This window comes from Acanthochromis polyacanthus, chromosome 1, assembly GCF_021347895.1.
Source record: "Acanthochromis polyacanthus isolate Apoly-LR-REF ecotype Palm Island chromosome 1, KAUST_Apoly_ChrSc, whole genome shotgun sequence".
Lineage (NCBI taxonomy): Eukaryota > Metazoa > Chordata > Actinopteri > Pomacentridae > Acanthochromis > Acanthochromis polyacanthus.
In genome coordinates, this window is record NC_067113.1 from 45519644 (window position 1) to 45538201 (window position 18558).

The window sequence follows — 18558 nt, forward strand, 5'->3', positions numbered from 1 at the left end:
ACACATACAGTGATTTCTTATGTGAGCTGAAATTGTAGAGTTTGGTGGTTTAAAGGGAAGCGGGTGTCATGAAGATAACCTGGGAGAATGTGCTGAGCTGAGCTGGATGTTCTGCAGGCAGGAAAATGTAGTGATCCACAAGCAGGAACTCACATTCTGTCAACTTATTACACCTCGACACACACACACATTCACACTCTCCATCCTCCCCTTCAAACTGCCATCTGTATTTCTGCCTCTGTCAGGCCTTTTCCTGACCAAAAGCACACGCAGACACACACAGGAAACGGCCCTGCGGCTCCCAAATAAGCTGATGTGTCATGCCTTCCTTTTCTGATATTTCTGCAAAAAGCTCAGGAAGGAGGCTGCTGCACCTCTCTTTTTCTTCCTCTTCTTCTTCTTCCCCTGTCTCGGCGTGAGACGCAGCTGTAAGCCGGTGACAGTTGCTCTTCTTCTGTGAGAACTTTGCAGCTCCTGTGGTGGGAGACGCTGCCACTCTGGAGAACCATGAGCCGCTGCTGTGTGGTCAAAGTGATCACCTTGACAGAGATCCAGCTTCTGCAGGTAGGAGGGTGAAGACTTGAGGAAATTAGGGCATATGAAGGGTGCACTTGTTTGTGTGTGTTTCTGCATGAAAGCGAGGTCCTCTCTGAAAGGAATGCACTTGCAATCAGCACAACTGAATAGCCGGCGTGGAATGCAAATTTTGTGATCAGTTCGCTATCCCAGCCTTATCTTCCCACACATTTCACAATCTAGTGTGTGGTTACAGCTATTTACTGGTTAGCAGGCTCAGCAAAAAAAAAAAAAAAAAAAAATACAGTAAGAGAAGGCATTTTGTTCCACTTTCATCTTATCTACAGATTGAAGATGGGGAAAAAAGATCATTAAACAGTGCCACTCTGCTTTCTGTAACTCTGTCAATGTTTTGTAAAGCGCAGCATTTTGCAGAAACGAATCCAAACCTCCTACGAGGTTTGTCCATAATTTGTACAGCTAGCTCATGTCAGCATCGCCCAGTGTTTCATAAGTTGTTGGATTTTCTGAAGTGAAAGGAGAACTTGGGCAAGACTGAAACTGAGTTATGCAAGAGGTTATCATTGAGAAGAAAAACCTGAGTTTGTCTGTTACGATCGAATTGGGAATGCAGATTTTCATTGGGGACTAAAGAAACACAACTTTTAACTGCGAGGTAAATGCATCTCTCAAATAAGATCATGCTTTCAGGACTCTGAGATTTAGCATTTCTGGTGTTTAACATACACAGCAGATCCTCTAATATCAGATAAGGATGCTATTTTTTTTCCTGTGGGTGACAGACTTATCACTGAATATCCTTTAAAGCTGCAGTTATGTGCATTTGTGATTTCACAGAGGAGCACAGTAAAGTACTTGTTGGATCTGATTGACCCGCTGCATTCATGCGTAAGAAATCAAAAGGTATGCAAGTGAAAACGTTTAGAAGTAGTTTGATTGAAAAGGAAAGAGGGAAATGGAAAATAAAAGGGCACAGAAAGTACAAATGTTGTATTCCTTGTCAAATATAATGAAGCAAGTGGGGTTTTCTATAACTGTTGCATCAAATAGTGTCCATAGAGCAGGTAAACATCCTTTCAGCCGGTCTAACATCAGTTTGCATGTCAGGAATAACTGTGCAAATGTGTGTAAATAGAAAGTGAACTGGTGACCTCCTCTCTACCAGTAATCTCAAACACTGACTCAATTGTTGCAGCAGGTGCTGGCAGCCACACAGAAAAGGAGCGTCTGAAACATCCGAATAGTCACAACAATCCCGAACTTGAGCCTCGATTGATTAGATTCTTATCTCATTCCTGTCCCATGTGTATGGCGGGCACTGATAATTTTTCAGCATGTCCACTTCACACATGTATAAGCCCGCCATTGTCAGGGCTGGCCTTGGTGACTGAAGCACCATTACCTCTCAAATCTAATCAGATTCCCTTAAGTGGATAACAAGCGTGTCTCCGGCATTTACAGTAGTGAGAAAGCTGAAGTGAAACCAGGACAATCTGCCCGTCACACAAAGCAGATGTGGTGTGTCGCAGTTCTGGCATCCCTCCTGCTATCCTTAGTGGAAAAAAATGTTGATTGGCTAACAACTGGCATCTTGTTTGGCCTGTGGAAGTCAGATAAGAGCTCTCAGTCACTACTGACAAGTTGAGTATTGTGATGAGCCTGTTCTTGGCTAGGTGCATGAGTGGTGAATAAGGCCAGCTCGTCTAGCTGACAGGGGGAATTTAGTGCTGAGTTTCAGGAGAAAAGCCAATTCTAAATTTGCACAGCTAAAAGTCCCTACAGTTCAGCAGAAAATCTCTTATTTCTAATGGTTGACCAGTTGCAACTACTCCTGTTGTGAGGTTATGCAACTTAAAACACATTCTTCCTCTTAAAAATGAAAAATAGCAAATCACAAGCAACAAAAATGTGCTCCTTCTGACTTGAATTCGCTCAGCGTTTCTTCTTGTAGTAGCTAATTGTGATGTTCTCACTGTTTGATAAACAGCAACATCTTTATCCAAAGTCAATCTAGTTTACATGCTTTTTATTATCTCTGATTTTGCCTGATAAGTCACATCTGTCACCTGTTTTCAGGTCGGGTAATAAGCTCTAATTGTGTCACCACTATTATGAGAACAGATGAAATGAAACAAGAAAAAAAATAATTCACGTTTCGCTTCCTCTGTCGGTTAAGCAATAAGGCACAGCCAACTGAATCTGCTACTACACCGGCACTGCTGCTTATTTCTTGTAGCTCCAGTTGATTAAACTGTTGTTAGTCATGGAAAAAGTATAAATTCAGTGATATAAAAAAAATCCAGAAGAAGCCATATATCTTAGTGAATAGATCACATTTAGGAGGAAGTTAGTAAAGTCCGGGCAACACACCAAAATACTGACAAGACTGAATAAAATCATTGCAAACACTTTCCGAATTATTTCAAAATATTCTGCAGTCTATAAACTAATACACCAAGATACAACAGCAAACTTATTTGTGAACACCAAAGAAGTAAAAACATGGCTTTTAGATGGTATTTTCCATCTGAAAATAGCCCTGAATTTAAAGTAAAAGAGACCTCAAAATAGCTTTTTAGCAGCTATTGTATGGAAAACCGATGACTCTAAGCTATCTACATTGAAAACAGTGAATGAATGAAAAAGCTTGGTTAAAAATGGCATTAGAGGAGTTATTTAAAACCCTCATTGGGGAACAAGGGTCAATTGTGGTGCCACAACCCCTGAAGCAGGCAGCAGAGGACTTTGGGAGGTGACCATTGATTGGCCAGCCAGACAGAAAGGGCGGTCCGAGTGAATTAGTGATAGTGGCTAAAGGCAGATATCCTGCAGTGATCAAACCCTGGGTGATCTGTCAGTTCAGTGTTTGAAGTGATTATCATGCTATGCAACATAAAGGCTTACGCCCAGCTTTGGGCCTAATTAGTTCACTTAGGGGCCTTTATAAGACTCCGGTAGGGGACTGGAAGGGACAGACACTCAGTAAGACGTCAGCAGGTCAACAGGATAGGAGCAGCAGACCTGGATACCTAAGGTTGAGCTGCTGCTACACCAGAAAAAAACAAAACAGCCCCGAAGATTATCTGCTTTTCTGAGAATGCCACACTTAAGTGACTGCAGTTACTACACAATGCGGGATGCGACCAGAGCTTCGAATGTAAGAATTTAAACATTTTGGAGAACTTGGAGTTAATTGCTTTGAACTAATTTTGTATAATGTCATTTATTTGCAAATATTTCATCATGATTTTGATTTTTTTCATCTTGATTGATAGCTGAGTTGATATGTTCTGTAAGATTAACAATAATGATGATTGTGATCAGAAATTGTTCGCTTTGTTTGTCTAAACCGGTTCAGGACTGTGCAAAGAGATTTTCCATTAGAAACCGTCACTACAATCGTCATATTTTACTTGAAGACCTTAAGAATGAGTCCTAATTCTCATAAAAGACACTTTCTTTAGCGGCAAATGTGATTGTTTTTACTGTGCGCAAATTCCAAAAAATACATAATTGCTGTAAGTTTGTAAATTTGCCGTGCATGAGTGACTAATACAAGACAAACTATTCCTGTGTTCTGAATGAGATCATTTTTCGCAAAGCCGACAGCTGCTTTGAACAACCCTGTGCATAAACTCTTAGTCAACGCTGTGTCATCAGTGTGAGAAACAGTTTCCCATCAACTAAACTGATTTTTTTAGCCCACAAAGTGAACTTGTTTTTTCTGACAGGTACAGAGCCGCCTGGAGAACTCCAAGTTCCACCTCCACCAGAGCCAGAACCAGCCAGTGAAGCAGTACCTGACGCTGGGCACCAAGCTGGCCTCCTCGGCCGGGTCGGGCCACGCCGTGCCACATCCGCACACCCCGGGCCAACCGTTGGCCACCGTGCCCATCATGAGGAATGGACACATGCCCTCCGTTAGCGACGGCAGCAACCCCAACAGTCCTGTCACCCTGCTCACGATGGCCAATCACGACAGCGAGGTGGGTGGACTTCCAGAAACAGAAAGAATGTGACTTATGAATATATGGAACTGAAATTGAGAGAAAATGTGCAATGTGGTGACAGGGAAACCGTGAAATTGCAACTGTGGGTCATAATTTTTGTAGATTTCACAACATCAAAGCATTTTCCTGTCAATCTGTCGTATTCCTTTAAAAAACATTTGCTTCTGCTGATTTTTCAGAGATTTGTTGCTAAATTCTTTCTAATTACGAGCGATAAATCATGGCAGACACTTTGTTGGGATGGATAGTTAACATACAGTTTGCTTCAGAAGCAGAAAACTACATTCATATCTGGATTGGTGTTTGAATCTTAATGCAGAGAGCAGCTCCAACTAATCATCTAAACAAAGTGATGCCATTATTGATCTCCCTCTCTCTCTGATGTGCTCATCAATAACTTCAGACATGCTGTCTCTGATGATGAACCCTTCCAAAGGAGGAAACTAGTTTGGTTACAGATGCATGTTTTTCCCGCCGACGCTGCTAACAAACCTCAGAACACGGCGGTTGAAGAACTTATTGAATTAGCCTCTCGACAGTTCCTCCCACCCTTTTTTTCCCCCTTCTCGTGTCTATTTTGGTTTGAATGTGGAGATTTCAAAAGGAGTTGGACAGTATTGAAATTCTGGTAAACATCTTCAGTCTGTCCATGAGTACACTGAAACTACTGTTTTCTTTTAGTTTCCAATGGATGAAGTTATTGATGACCTAATTAGTCTTGAATCCGGTTTCAATGATGGAGGCTTGGATTGCATGGAGCCTAACATCATAATGCAAAACAATGTAAGTATGAATCACACTAACTCTTGTTCCAACAGCTGCACACTAACTCTATTTACAGACTCTTTTTAAAATTGATTTCTGCATCATCTCCTCTCTTTGTTAACCTTCTTGCATTTGCTAGGCTTAACTAATGACTTCTCTCTTTTAAAAGTTGAATGGCAGACATGAAAGTGAAGTTTTTCCAAGCAGATACATAGGTGCAGGCTTGACTAGCTTGGGAAAATGTTTGAGGTCAGCTTAAAACTAGAGATGAGTCAAAGTTCACTTGGGCTTAGTGACATTTGCCACATTACTAATACAGTTGAACAAAGCAGATTAAGGTTCAAAAAAAGACGTGGACGTGCGTAAATAAATAGCAAGGTTCATTCTGAGGAGGCTTCATAGTCAAGAAAGAATTCAAAAACTCAGCGTTAGCTACACCTGAAGCAAATACAGAGGTAGTTTGTGCGATGGGAACATTGAGAATCTCCTAACTCCATCAATACTGGGAGACAAGCAGACACAGGACCATGCACCCAGATAACACACAACAGATAGTGTGACAGAGAAGGAATGAGAGGGGGAGAAAGAGATAAGGAGGAGGAGGAGGAATGGGAGAGGTTTCAAATGTAGACAGAAGCGCAACAGAGGAGCGAAGAGTGAGAGATTTTTGCTGGAGAGAGTTACTGAGCCATTGGATTGGGCTAATGCATATACTCCCCATGGGCTTGTTCAGAAATGATACTATGCTTAAATGGATCAATTCATCCTAATTAGTCATACAGTACGATGCATCACATCGTTTCGCCGTGTCAACACATTCAGGAACACAGACGGGAGAGGGATTGAAGTGATTAAATAGTAGTGTTAGGGGAATTGTTGCAATCTTTCATTTTGATATGCACGTTTGTCCCCTCCTCCTCCTCTTCCATATCCTCTTCTAGACTCCCGTCTTGGTGCAATGGTGAGAAAAACTTATCAAAATCAGCTGCAGATATCTGAAATGTCTGCAGTTTTGTTTCTTTTCCTCTTTTCTCCAGCTTCTCCATCCCATCTTTCTGACGTGACATGCAGCCCTTATCACGTTCTCCGGTCTAGCAGCTACATTTGACGCACATGTCATGGGCAAAATTGGCTGTGCACAGTCCTGGAATCCGCGGTGACTTCTGCGCTATTTTCCCATAAATACACAAATGCGAATTAGACACACACGTGTGTCAGCATGCCATATCTCACCATCTTTCCCCAGCTCTCTGTGAAAAAAGCCGTCATTATTGCAGGAGTGATGCATGCTTTCCCAGACGATGAAGAGACCCGTAGGAAAACAGTTTTGCCTCTGTTCAAAGAGTTGACCAAGCTAGCCTTTTCATCTAATGGGATGCTATTTTCAACACAGAGGACATCAGTGTTAGGAGCACTTTCAGCTGAGAAGGAGGGGGGGGGTTACAAAATGGTGCCATTAGCGCATCAAGGCGCTATGTTTGGCAAAATCACCACAGAGAGAGGAGCAGCAAGTCTGGGTTGGAGGTCAGGGGTAAAGCTGACCAGGTTACGGTTAGGTTACATTCTTGTTAAGTTGGTTTTTACTCTTTGTCAAGCAAAATAAGCCATCAATCTGAACAATTCACAGTCATAGCTCAGGGTTTGTCCTGTCCTGCTGTGGTAAAACGTGAGACTACAGCTCCCTGCAGAGCTGGAGGCCCTGGGGGGTTGACAACCTTCTCTGCAAGGCTCTGATCGCTCCACTTGCCTCTTGTCATTTTTTTTGACAAACAAAGCCACACAGCAGCTAAAAACAACTATTTGTTTTGTTGCTTTTGTCGAAGTGTGAAAGTCTTGTGTGAAATGGAAATGTGCTTCCCCCATGAATGACCCTTTCTCTTTCCTTTTCATCCCTCTCCTCTTCCCAGGTGTCCCTCAGTAGCAGCATGCTGGACGTCTATGGGGGTGAACAAGGTATGAACGCCCCTAATGGTGGAATGATTCCCACATCTAACCCCACAAAGCTCACTGTAAAAAGGGAATACACAGGTATGAACTCATACCATAGTGTTGACCAAAAAACTCACTGATTAAAGAGTCACATTGGTGTAAAAGTTAAACATCACACAAGGTTCTCTTTGGACAATTCTAATAAAAAAAATGGTTCCTTTGAGCTCCGAAGCTTTGGGTGGAAGAACACGTGCTAGCTAAAAATGGCAACTTGTTGGCAAACTTGCAAAAATCAAGTTCAGATACGCGTCACTGATTTTGTAGGCCATTAAAATGTGTAGACTTTTCGTCACAGTGTGTCTTATTACTCCCATGCATAAAGCAAAAGAACCCTAATTGATTTAGGAAATGGAAAGGATGCCTGAAGAATACTTCACTCTCAATGGGCAAATAAGTAAATTGCCATCTGTTTCGTTTGAGTGTGGGCAGAGAGGACAATGGGCTGTTACACACAGTTTAAATTGTCTTGATTGAATCAACAGACAAATTGGGAAATCCAATCTCAGGTCCCTAATTATGTAATTTGGAAGAACGTGAATACAAATATGGATGCAGTGGCATTTTTGTCCCTCTGCATGACAGATTAGCGAATTTGCGAAACTGTCTTAATTACAGAGTAAGTAGTTTAAAAGTGGTTGCCTTTTTTTTTTTTTTTTTTACAATGAGCTTCAGACAAGCTGGAGGGGATAAACTGGGCTCAGTGTGTGTGTCTTTGTGTGTCAAATTTGTGTGTGCGATGTAGGCTAATTCACATTCTGACCCCAGGACTGAACTCCCACAAAACAAATGATTGTGTGTCTCCTGACTGGACCGTCTGTGACGTTTCTGTGTTCGTTGTCTTTCAGTTTCTAAATTAGCGTGCGTCACTAATCCATTCGTTCCCCTCTCTGATTTATTTATTTTTTTGACAGAACACGACACGAGGGTGATGGCCAAAGAGAGGCAGAAAAAAGACAACCATAATTTGAGTGAGTGTCTCCCGCTGCCTTTCAACTCCCTCACAGTTTATCATCTGAGAATGACAATGCTCTAATCATGTCTCGCTCTCTTTTCTAGTTGAAAGAAGGCGGAGATACAACATTAACTACCGGATTAAGGAGCTGGGGACACTCATACCAAAGTCGAATGACCCGTAAGTTGCAAAGTCCTAAATATATTTACTGAAACAATGCCCGTGCTTCACTTTCTCCCACTGAAACAACTGCAAGAACTGGAGGGAAACATATTAAATTCACCGCACAAAGACACTCTAAACGTTGTTCATTGAATTCAAATGAGAACTCAAGCACATTTCAGTCATATTTCAAGGGTGCACTTGAACTTCTATTGTAGTCAATGCTCTAAGAGCTGTACATCCCCTCACTGGGTCCCAGCAGTTCAGCTCAAAGCATGAATGATGAGGAAAGGGTCAAATGCAAAGAAGCAGGCCACGCCATTTGAATCAAAGTTTGAAGCACAATTGGAGCATTGAGATGGAGTATGGAGACAAATTGAAAATCCATCGACCATCTTTTGCGCTTGAACTTTGCTTCAAATTTAAATGGAAGGTTAGCGTTGTCATCGTGCCATTAACACGGGATAAAAGAGATTATTAGTGCTGATCACACCAACGTCTCACTCGTGTGGAAAAGGACAATTTCACTACAGCTCCCCCTGTCCTTTTTAAAAAAGTAATAATATCTGCAAAAGAATGACTTGCACTCTAGCACCTTAAGTCCAGTGCTCCATTTTTCTCCTTCCTACTTAGCTCATTTTCCTTCCACCTATTTTTACTCAGGGATTAATTTTGCCGAACAAGAAGGTACAAGAATGGACTTTCCACATAGCTACTTAACTATTCTATTAAAATTCCCATTCAGTGTCCCCATGTAATGTCCAAGGATGAATAATTGCCCCGTGTAAATCACCATTTCTTATTCAGATCATAAAAAAGGGGTGGGGTGGGGGGAACCTGTGTTAAAACTTTTCCCCCTGTTTCTCTTTTTTTATTACTACGAAGGATATTCTGCCTACATCAGGAGGTTCTGTGTAAAAGGTTATCTTTTACATTTCTCCTTTCTACAGCGACATGCGGTGGAACAAAGGCACCATCCTGAAGGCCTCGGTGGAGTACATAAGGTGGTTGCAGAAGGAGCAGCAGCACGCTCGCGAGCTGGAAAGTCGTCAGAAGAAGCTGGAACAGGCGAACAGGAGGCTGCTGCTGAGGATCCAGGTGATAAAGTGGAGCAGTTTTTCATGCGTTTAGGACGTTTTTTGCGGTATAAACAGTGATAAAATACACTAAAATGTTAACTCTGAGAGGAATAATTGAAAAATGGGCCTCTGATGAAAACCAAAGAAAGTCTTTATAATGAAGTGAATACTATTTTTTTAGCTACTTGGATGATGCAAAAAAAAAAGCCCTATCAGATTGCTAATGTGTTAGCATTAACGTCCACAGTGCAGCATCAAATTACACTTGTATTTTCACCTTTAGCTAACTGAGCTCACACTGAAATCCCCACCTATACCACCCCAGTTACTTCACTCAAATTTCCACCTTTAAAACTTTACTAAACCACACTGGAAACTTGTGAACTCTGTCAAAATGCCCACGACTGAGAGCTTTCCATCTTGTACGGATGAAAAAAGACAATGATCTCAGCAGAACAAGTGTCAAAGGTTCCCACAAAAGGGCTGCATGTGCATCAGTACGCATCAGACTGTGGTTTATCTCAGTTTACGTCAATGACGGGAAGAACACAACATCTGTAATCGCCTTCAAAGATGACAAAACTATCCAGTAAACAATGACTGATACTATTGATAAAAAGACAGCTGTGATGACACTGACAGGTGCTGATGTTATAGTCTACGGTAAGAGTGTGTGGGAGAAGATTGCAACACAACACCCAAACATCCCAGCTTCACCTCAGCTTGTGGAGGAGATGTGAACAATGAGGCGTGGTTTTCTCAGTGTTGCTCTTTGTTGAATATTCAAGGTTTCATGGCACTTATCCAGGTCGTTTATTCCTGACTAGATCCTTTGTTGTGTTGTGTCTACTCTCAGATGTCCGTCACTTTGGAGAAAATCTTCTGCTATGTGAAACTGTACAATTGTAGAAAACAAAAGTGGTCATAACTTGGAAGTTATGTAGACACGCAATGTTGCTTTCTCAACATTTTAGCAAGACATTTTCTTTAAGTTGTGGTTTGTTTCCTTTGTTTTCCAGGAGCTTGAGATCCAGGCCCGAGCACATGGACTTCCAAACATGGCCACAGCTTTGGGAACAGTTGAACTGTCCTCTCACCTCCTTAAACAACAACAACAGCAGCAGCAGCAGCAACAACAACAGCAGCAATCACCTCCCCAGGCCCAGCAGCCGCAGCAGCCGCCTCTCTACCAGGAGGACCCCAACGGCGACTACCTTCAGAGGATAGCCGTGGTGACCGGAGTGCCGTCCATCGCCACCGTCAGCGGGCCACAGGACCACATCGCTGGCGCCGACGCCTGCACCACGTTCTCCGACCCATTGTCCCATTTCACAGACTTCTTCACCGCCACTCTCAAGGAGGAGCACCCGCTGGACGAGATCCTGATGGATGACCCGCTGTCGCCGTTCGGCACCGATCCGCTGCTCTCGGCCGGTTCCCCTGGAGCTGCATCCAAAGACAGCAGCCGCAGGAGCAGCTTCAGCTCAGCCGAGGGTGATGACCTATAAGGGTGCCACTCAGGCTCTTGTTATCGCCTCATGACAACCCGGGCTGTAATCCCCAGCGGTAAAGGGCATACACAGAGCCTTAAAAAAGACTGACTGATGGCTCCAGGCGTACACTTATGACCACTGCCGGGGGGGTGGGGGTGGGGTGCAAATCATTTAAATGACAGCTGACAGCATCCCTCAAAGTGCCACCTGTGTATAAAGTGTGTAGTTCTTGTTGATCAGGTCCAAAAGCTGACGTCCTCCAAAGCTAAGCGGGACCAGATTCACCCCGTGGACCTCCTGCTCTTTTTATCTTCACTATAGACAATTATATTTCTCTGCCTCCCAGACAGAGCACACTTGTAAGAAAAAAAGGGAGACATTTATCAGTACATAATGTAAATGACTACTGTATTCTAGCAAACACTGTGGTGGCTTTACACTGAAATGTATGCAAAATAATCACTAAAAACATTCCAGAACTATCCTTTGTGAATTTAAAACTACCAAACCAGACATTTGCATTGTATGATGTGCCTTATTTGAAGTCCCAGTTTTGTCGAACATATAATTAATGTACTCTCCTCGATGCCTAACATGTCCTCTGCCTTGTCTGCGTCTTTTAAATGTTAATGTTTAATAAGAGTCTTTGTATTTATACATGTTTTAATCCATGTATTCATAAAAAAAGATATATATTGTTATCTAACATGTTGCCTTTTTTATTCTTAGGAGGGGGGGGAAACTATAATAAACCCCTTTTTTGATATTTGTAACTTCCTGTTGTCATCACAAAATACAGCAAAAACTAACACCTACATGCTATATTCACCAAATTTAGTCACTAGTTTTCAGAAAATAGGAGAAATGAATCATTTTGTTCAGCTATTGGGTACCAATCACAAATATATCGCACACTTTTCCCACACTTCGACACTCATGATACAAGATACAAAGTGACCGGTTGTAAACTGAGCGCATTAAAGTGATATTAGCTGAGAAGAGGAGTGAACAAAGCATGAAAAGTTTACTAGAAGGTGAAGGGCTGCCTTAGAACGTGGCTGATTGGAAATGAGTGGCAGAAAGATAGAGAGAGAGGAGAGAAATTGGATAATAAAGTAGAGGAGTAATAATTCTGATGAGCCCTTGAGGACGGATAATGACGAGGGGCTATGAGTGCTGTTAACCGAGAGCTAAGAAAGTTTCCTTTGAGGTAAGCAAGATGCGTAGAGGAGTGCGATCACAAGCGGTTGTTCACAAAGTTAGAACAAGAAAGTTTGCTTGTGATGATAAAAATCTGATTATGATCACAAACCCTAAAACATACTGCTCTAAGTATCAGAAAAACCATTCATCAACACGCAGCTTTCTAATCTTGACGTTAATAATACAACAAACAGACGAGTCTAAAAACAATACGCCAATACTTCCACTCATCAAAGCTGCTCTGAATTAATGCTTCAGAGCGTTATTAGTGTATGTTTCTCTGCGCTGGAATCGAAACATTCCTCACTTGCATCTCCTCTTTAGCCGCAAATAAGACTGAACCAATCAATCACTATGGAGCACAACCACTCCAACTACAAAGTGGCGAGTGATGTTTATGGGTAATTGGCCAAAGCAGTTATGGAAGGTAAATATAGATTTTCATTATGCTTTAAAAAAAAAGAAAAAAGATGAACATCTATGAAAGAGTCAGCATGACTAAAATTAAATTTCAAACGGCTCAATTTACATTTCGATTTTTCTGTCTTCCTTATCCTTCTTTCTTGTATGACTAAAGTGGGGGAGAATATACAAATTCAATTAGTCTTGCACATGAATTGATGAAAGTAGGGCAAAGAGTGGCCTTTACTGTAACGAAAGTATTGACAGAATACATAAAAAGGAAAACAATAAAGCACCTAAAAGTCATGTAACATTCACATGAGTCAAGAGACAAAGTTATGCGCTGAGAACAGAAAGTCAGATTATACTTCCTAACTAATTCATTCCCTCCATATCAAAAGTTATCATGGGCAAAGTTCAAGGCCAGTTATGCAGAGGCTTCAAAAGGAAATGTGGTCGGATGAGGCAACAGTGACATCAGAACAAGTGACTTTTTATTTGGAATATCACAGTTCATCAGCCCACGGTTCGGAAACTCACAGGAACTGATGTGTCTGCGTCGCCGGATCGAGAAAACACGCACGTTAGAGAGATTAGCCGCACACGGTAAGAGGAGAACGTAAATTTGAACATGTAAAACAAATACAGGAGAATTTGTAATCGTTCAAACCTCCCCTTCCCTTTCCTCTCACATCCTCTTGCACTAATCTCCTCATAAGAAGCAGATGGGATTCTAGCTTCTTGCGACATCTGCAAAAAAAGCGTAGTAAAATCATCTTTCCACTCCTTTTTTGTATTACTACTGCATGCACAGGAACATGGTCTCCCTCAATGAATTACCTCACTCCCTTGATTTGAAAAAAAAAGAAAAGAAGAAAAAAGGGGTTGCTAGTGCACATTTCCAACAGCAGGTGGCACCAATGAGCTGCGTTTTATTTTGTGCAGTAATGACGAATTGGAGCAAGACTGTGGCACAACAGAGGACATTTGTGCTGGATTTTTTTTTTTAAACCTACAAAGACAAATCATTTAATTGCATATGAATTGTTGGTAAACAGCACTTTCACATATGGAAGTGGCAGTATATGGGGCTGCAGTTACTGCCTATACTTCCCAGGTGTAAACTGACAAATCTAAAGGAGGCAAGTGATGTCGTGAACCTCACAGGGAAGTCGTTCTGTCACCAAAACAACGTTGTCAGACCTCCTGCCACCCACCAACACTGACACCAACCACTGAGCGGGAGAAGCTGTCACCTGTGCAGATGCCACAGCTGCCAACGTGCTACAATGCGCTCACCTGTCGAGCCTGCCATTGGCAACTCTTAATCACCTCCCGCCGAGGTGACTCACTTCGCAGCAAGCAAACACACACACACACACACACACACACCACACACACACACACACACACACACTCACACTCGCGCACACAAACAAGCCTAATCAAATGCGCTTGTGTGCAAACCCAGCAACAAACACACACCTATGCATCCAGCACAGGTGTGTAGTGAGGAAGAGGAAGGAGGGTAGAGAAGAAAAAAAAAAACACCTAAAAGCCTTCATCAGGATCTGGACTGTGACAAGACTTGTGCACAAATTAGGTGAAATTTGAGTGGGAATAACAATATGACAGCCGGCAGTGAGGCACCAAACATCAAGTGTCAAATCTATTTTCAGCCATGACTCAGAGCTGTGTGACAAACAACACCATGCAGCTTCTCAATCAGTCAGCCCCGTCGACTGGAAATGTGGCAAACTAGGCCCCCCGAATGAGTTTTCCCTTTAGGAAAAATAGGAAATGATCTGAGGCGGAGGTCAAAAACTAAAAGTGAAATTAGAAAAACTTCGCCAAAGTCGGAGCGTTGTACACGGAACGCTTAGAAACTCCTGTGCAACACGATAATTCATCCCATGATTCCTCGGTGTGTTCGCCTCAATGCTGCTTTTATTAAAGGACCACACCCTGACCAGCGCTTGACAAACTCCCACGTCACCAGACCAGTGAGGCCCCCACGCACATTAACAATGGAACGCAAGAGAAAGATGAAAAAAAAAAGAAAAGAAAGGGTCCTTCTCGAGATGCTATAAAATTAATGCGATTTCCAGAGTTTTTATGAATCGAGCCAGATGCCAAATACATAACTTCAAACAAATTGACTTCCAATTATTGGTGCCGCACACCACTTCCAGATGTGCAACAGATGGAGTCGGGGCGACCAAAGGTGTCTCGGTCCGCGCTTTGTGTTATTCCCGCAGTAAAAACAGCAGTGCAGTTGTATGTGTTTTAAATCACAGTGGGCTGTGGGCTGGAGGTGAAGGGAAGGACATGGGGGATAGTGGAGGAAGAATGAAAAGCACATCATTAGGAAAATGTAAATCTGCACAGCACAGACAGTGGAGAGCCATATGTAGCATTAATACGGCTTGATATTATGTAAAGGCAGATGAGATGCTGGGGCTGAAAGCTGGAGCCGTATCAAGGAGGTGGGGGGATTCAGAAATGTAAATGTTAATGTGATCTCTCCTGTATCTTCCAGTGCTGGGATTAAATGGTAAAAAGGAACAATTATGGGCCTTGCTTTTTTTGGTGCATATGTTAATAGCTTACAATATCCTTGCATACATAAGGAACATTAGATATGATTAGAAGATATCCACAGTACATAGTTTTATACACTAGAAGGTTTTACAAAAGTCATAAGAAGCGGTGCACTCTGTTCAATTGTTAATAAAGTCTCTGCTTAGAAACTTTAAATAATTTGATTAGTCACTGTTAAGGCTACATAAAAGTAAAACAAATGTGATTCGGAGCGAGAAAAGTAGCTGAGCACGGAGTTCTTTTCACTGCAGAGGAAACTAATAGAATATCCAATAGCGGTACGGTGTCCTGGGAGGGTCATGGCTCTGATCCCATTATTACCACATTCTCGGGCCCGGAGGGAACCAAAATGGCTGTGTATTTTTCCCAGAGCCCATAGTGAAGCGGTCTGCTGGGGCCCTATCTACTTCACTAGCAGTCTGCTCCAGCACCACAGGTCCTCCCCCTCTGATCCTCGGGGCCAAAGGAGCTTCTCCTCGCTCCTTCGCTCTGTTTTCACGTATCTTAGGCTGTCTATTCAAATACAGCAGAGAGAGAGAGCAGGAAGGGGACCGTTTTTTTCCCCCTTTCTGCTTGGCCATCGTACCTCTGTGCTGCCTTTAATTCCCTTCGCTCTGCCAGGGTTGTATGCTAATCCAACCAGTGACTCCTCCACCCACCCCTGGGTCTCGCTGCATGCACCCACGTTCAGAACACACACACTTTAACCTTGTGTAAACTGGTGACCTTGGACTGAATGGGGAGCGGCATAAGTCCCTGATTGATTTGTAATTCAAAAGAGGAGCGATGGCCACTGTGTCCCCTCAAACCACCAACATCCTGTCGACCTCTTCGACTCCCAAAAAAAAAAAAAAAACTAAACAAGAAAATGGTCGCACAAACAAAGATGGAGCGTAACATTTACTTGCATCTCTGTTTCCTCATGTTGGGCAGCAGGATGCTCGGTGAGGTGCAGGAGCAGCTGGGTAAATGTCAGATTTAGGCATGGGGATTGAGGGAGGCTGATGGGGGAGAGCATCAAGATGATCATCATTAGCAGGGGAAGATAATTGGCACTGCGTTTTGGGTGCTCTGATGGGCAACTTTGCTGCATTATTCATTCACCTTCCCTCTCTCCTGTTCTCTCCCTCTCTCGACCCGGGCCGGCACTGGGCCATAGGAGCCGGACTCATCTATTATAGATGGGTAATTGTTTATTAAATGCAGGCCTGACCCTATTATGCCTATTACCCATGTGCTGCACACCAGTGTGGCTGGCAAGTGTCTGCATTTTTCCATATTCTAGAAGATCTGACAATCCCCTGTCGAGAATGTGAGGCCGCTTCAGTTGAGAGTTAGCAGCAACGGACGAGGAAAGGGAGAAAAAAAAGCTCGGAAAAGAAGAGGAAGAAGGAGGAGAGGATGATGAAAAATAAAGCAAATGCCTGTGTGGCTGCCACCGGCCAGAAAAGTATCTCCTTCTCCTCCAAGGCTCGATGGAAGGAGGCAAAGACAAAGGGTGAGCTAAAGAGATGCTTTGCCTCTCATTACACTGACTCCTAATCTACCTCTGCCCTGTCCTGGACAATCCCTGCTGCAGGCGTTTGGAGGCTAAAGCTTCAAACTAGGCAGTTTGTCCAAAGCGGATTCATTACCTTAGATAGGACTACCAATGAGCCTTTTGCTAAAATGTCACATTTCAAACTCAAACAGCAGCCAGAGCTCAGCCAAACTGACACTAGAGGTCAGTATTGTCACAGAGTTCAGATGCCACACTTAGGCGGGCAAACAACAGCGAGCTTAAGGCAGACACAGACGTTACAAAAGATAGGGGAGACAGGAAAAATAATTCAGGTAATGGAAATGAATTGAAATGAAATGATTAAGTTCAGTTAATTACTCGGTAGCTTAGGCAAATCAGCTTAACTTATATCAAAATCATTATTTCAGCCAGAACGGCAGATTCACCGAGAAGATATTTAGCCAACATGCACTTAAACCAGTCTATGTAAAGTAGGATCAGGCTAATGGATTAGATCTAATACATGTGGCACTCAGTATGGTAACAAAAATAAATGTGCTATTAGAAATTCTCGTGCTGCGGGGAAACATACAGGATCAATTTAAAGCCACAGATGGTTCAGAAGTGTGCAGGGTTGGTGGTGGTGGTGGTGGTGATATGTTTCTTTGTCACTGTTTGAGTATTTATATCACCTCGCTATCACTTTTTTTTAAAATGACAGTCCTGCTAAACAGAAACTTCCTGCTTGGAGAAAAACAGATAAAACAGTTTTCTCTCATCCTGTGAAAGAAGTCAAAATACTTACTGAGATGTCTCTGGTACACAACAGCGAGAAGGAAGGGAAAAGTATCGCCTTGGCTTGGGTGTGCTGCTGTGCTGTGCCATGATGAAGTGATCTGCATGATGGCATGTCACTGGTTATTGGCTGGGTTGAGAGTGATTAACATGGGGTGTTAATTAGTGGGTCGTCAGGAGTGTGTGTGTGTGTGTGTGTGTGTGTGTGTGTGTGTGTGTGTGTGTGTGTGTGTGTGTGTGTGTGTGTGTGTGTGTGTGTGTGTGTGTGTGTGGCTAACAACACGGCACCGAGCAGCTCAGTCACACATAAACACACAGCACAGTTCAGGCCTGCTTTTATACAATTAAAATGAATTCAACAATTAGCACGGAGTAAAAAGTCAAAAATAAATAAACAGTGTAAATCACATATGTCAGCTTTAATCAAATGCAAGCAAACAAACAAACAAAAAAAAACACTGACACACAATCAGAGGAAGAAAATTCCAGGAATAATGTCTAATTATGACTATTATTAATATAAAAGGATCTGAATTGTCAAATCATACATTTTCAGCAACAAACATAAAAGAATATGAAGAACAATGCACCTTTTTTAAGCTTTCAGGAGGTGCAAAACTGCTAATTCAAGAGTATTATCACTGTAGTTTTTATATTGGGTGAACTACTAAAAACAAATATCAATACTGTGCTTTTCATACGTCATCAAATGCAAATCAGCAACACATTATTTGCAACCTTTTCTAATTTAATAACACAGAACGAGAGGCGGCCAGCAGGAATTCCAGCTGCAGATTCGCCGTAACGCTGCTGAGTTGATTAGAAGAGTGAGAGCAGAGTGACGGAGACAGCGAGTAAGAAGAGAGGAGGGAGTGAGTGGCTCGAACCGCCCCTCTTTCCCAAAGATTTATTTATTCCTTCGGCATCCAGCCCACTGATTAGACAGTTCTTTAACGCTTCGGCACAATGAAACGGGCTGCAGCAAATTTTCAATGGGCTTATCTGTCGTTCGGTAAATAATGCTGTCGGTGGCCCTCAAACGCATCATCCACGTTGCTAATGCTACGTT

General features: G+C 42.6%; 1 protein-coding gene across 5 annotated transcripts; it reads left to right on the forward strand.

Moving 5' to 3' along the window:
* Nucleotides 1–317: 317 nt before the first annotated feature.
* Nucleotides 318–11693, forward strand: tfec (transcription factor EC). Of its 5 annotated transcripts, none has more exons than XM_022222754.2 (8): nucleotides 319–564; nucleotides 4269–4523; nucleotides 5229–5330; nucleotides 7220–7340; nucleotides 8213–8269; nucleotides 8358–8433; nucleotides 9366–9513; nucleotides 10514–11693. In XM_022222754.2, the coding sequence occupies exons 1-8, from the start codon at nucleotides 508–510 to the stop codon at nucleotides 11000–11002; spliced, it is 1305 nt and encodes a 434-aa protein (XP_022078446.1). In that variant the 5' UTR covers nucleotides 319–507; the 3' UTR covers nucleotides 11003–11693. The 5 variants fall into 5 exon arrangements, with proteins under 5 accessions (XP_022078456.1, XP_022078446.1, XP_022078462.1 ...); XM_022222759.2 differs by having other exon boundaries at nucleotides 325–564; nucleotides 7220–7265; XM_051956982.1 differs by lacking the exon at nucleotides 319–564 and adding an exon at nucleotides 1050–1192.
* Nucleotides 11694–18558: the final 6865 nt, after the last annotated feature.

Excerpts from the sequence above, each read along its gene's own strand:
- tfec (XM_022222754.2), top strand. The coding sequence starts at position 508 with ATGAGCCGCTGCTGTGTGGTCAAAGTGATCACCTTGACAGAGATCCAG. Across the intron at positions 5,331-7,219 it reads ACATCATAATGCAAAACAAT|GTGTCCCTCAGTAGCAGCAT; the intron begins GTAAGTATGAAT and ends TCCTCTTCCCAG. Across the intron at positions 9,514-10,513 it reads GGCTGCTGCTGAGGATCCAG|GAGCTTGAGATCCAGGCCCG; the intron begins GTGATAAAGTGG and ends TTTGTTTTCCAG.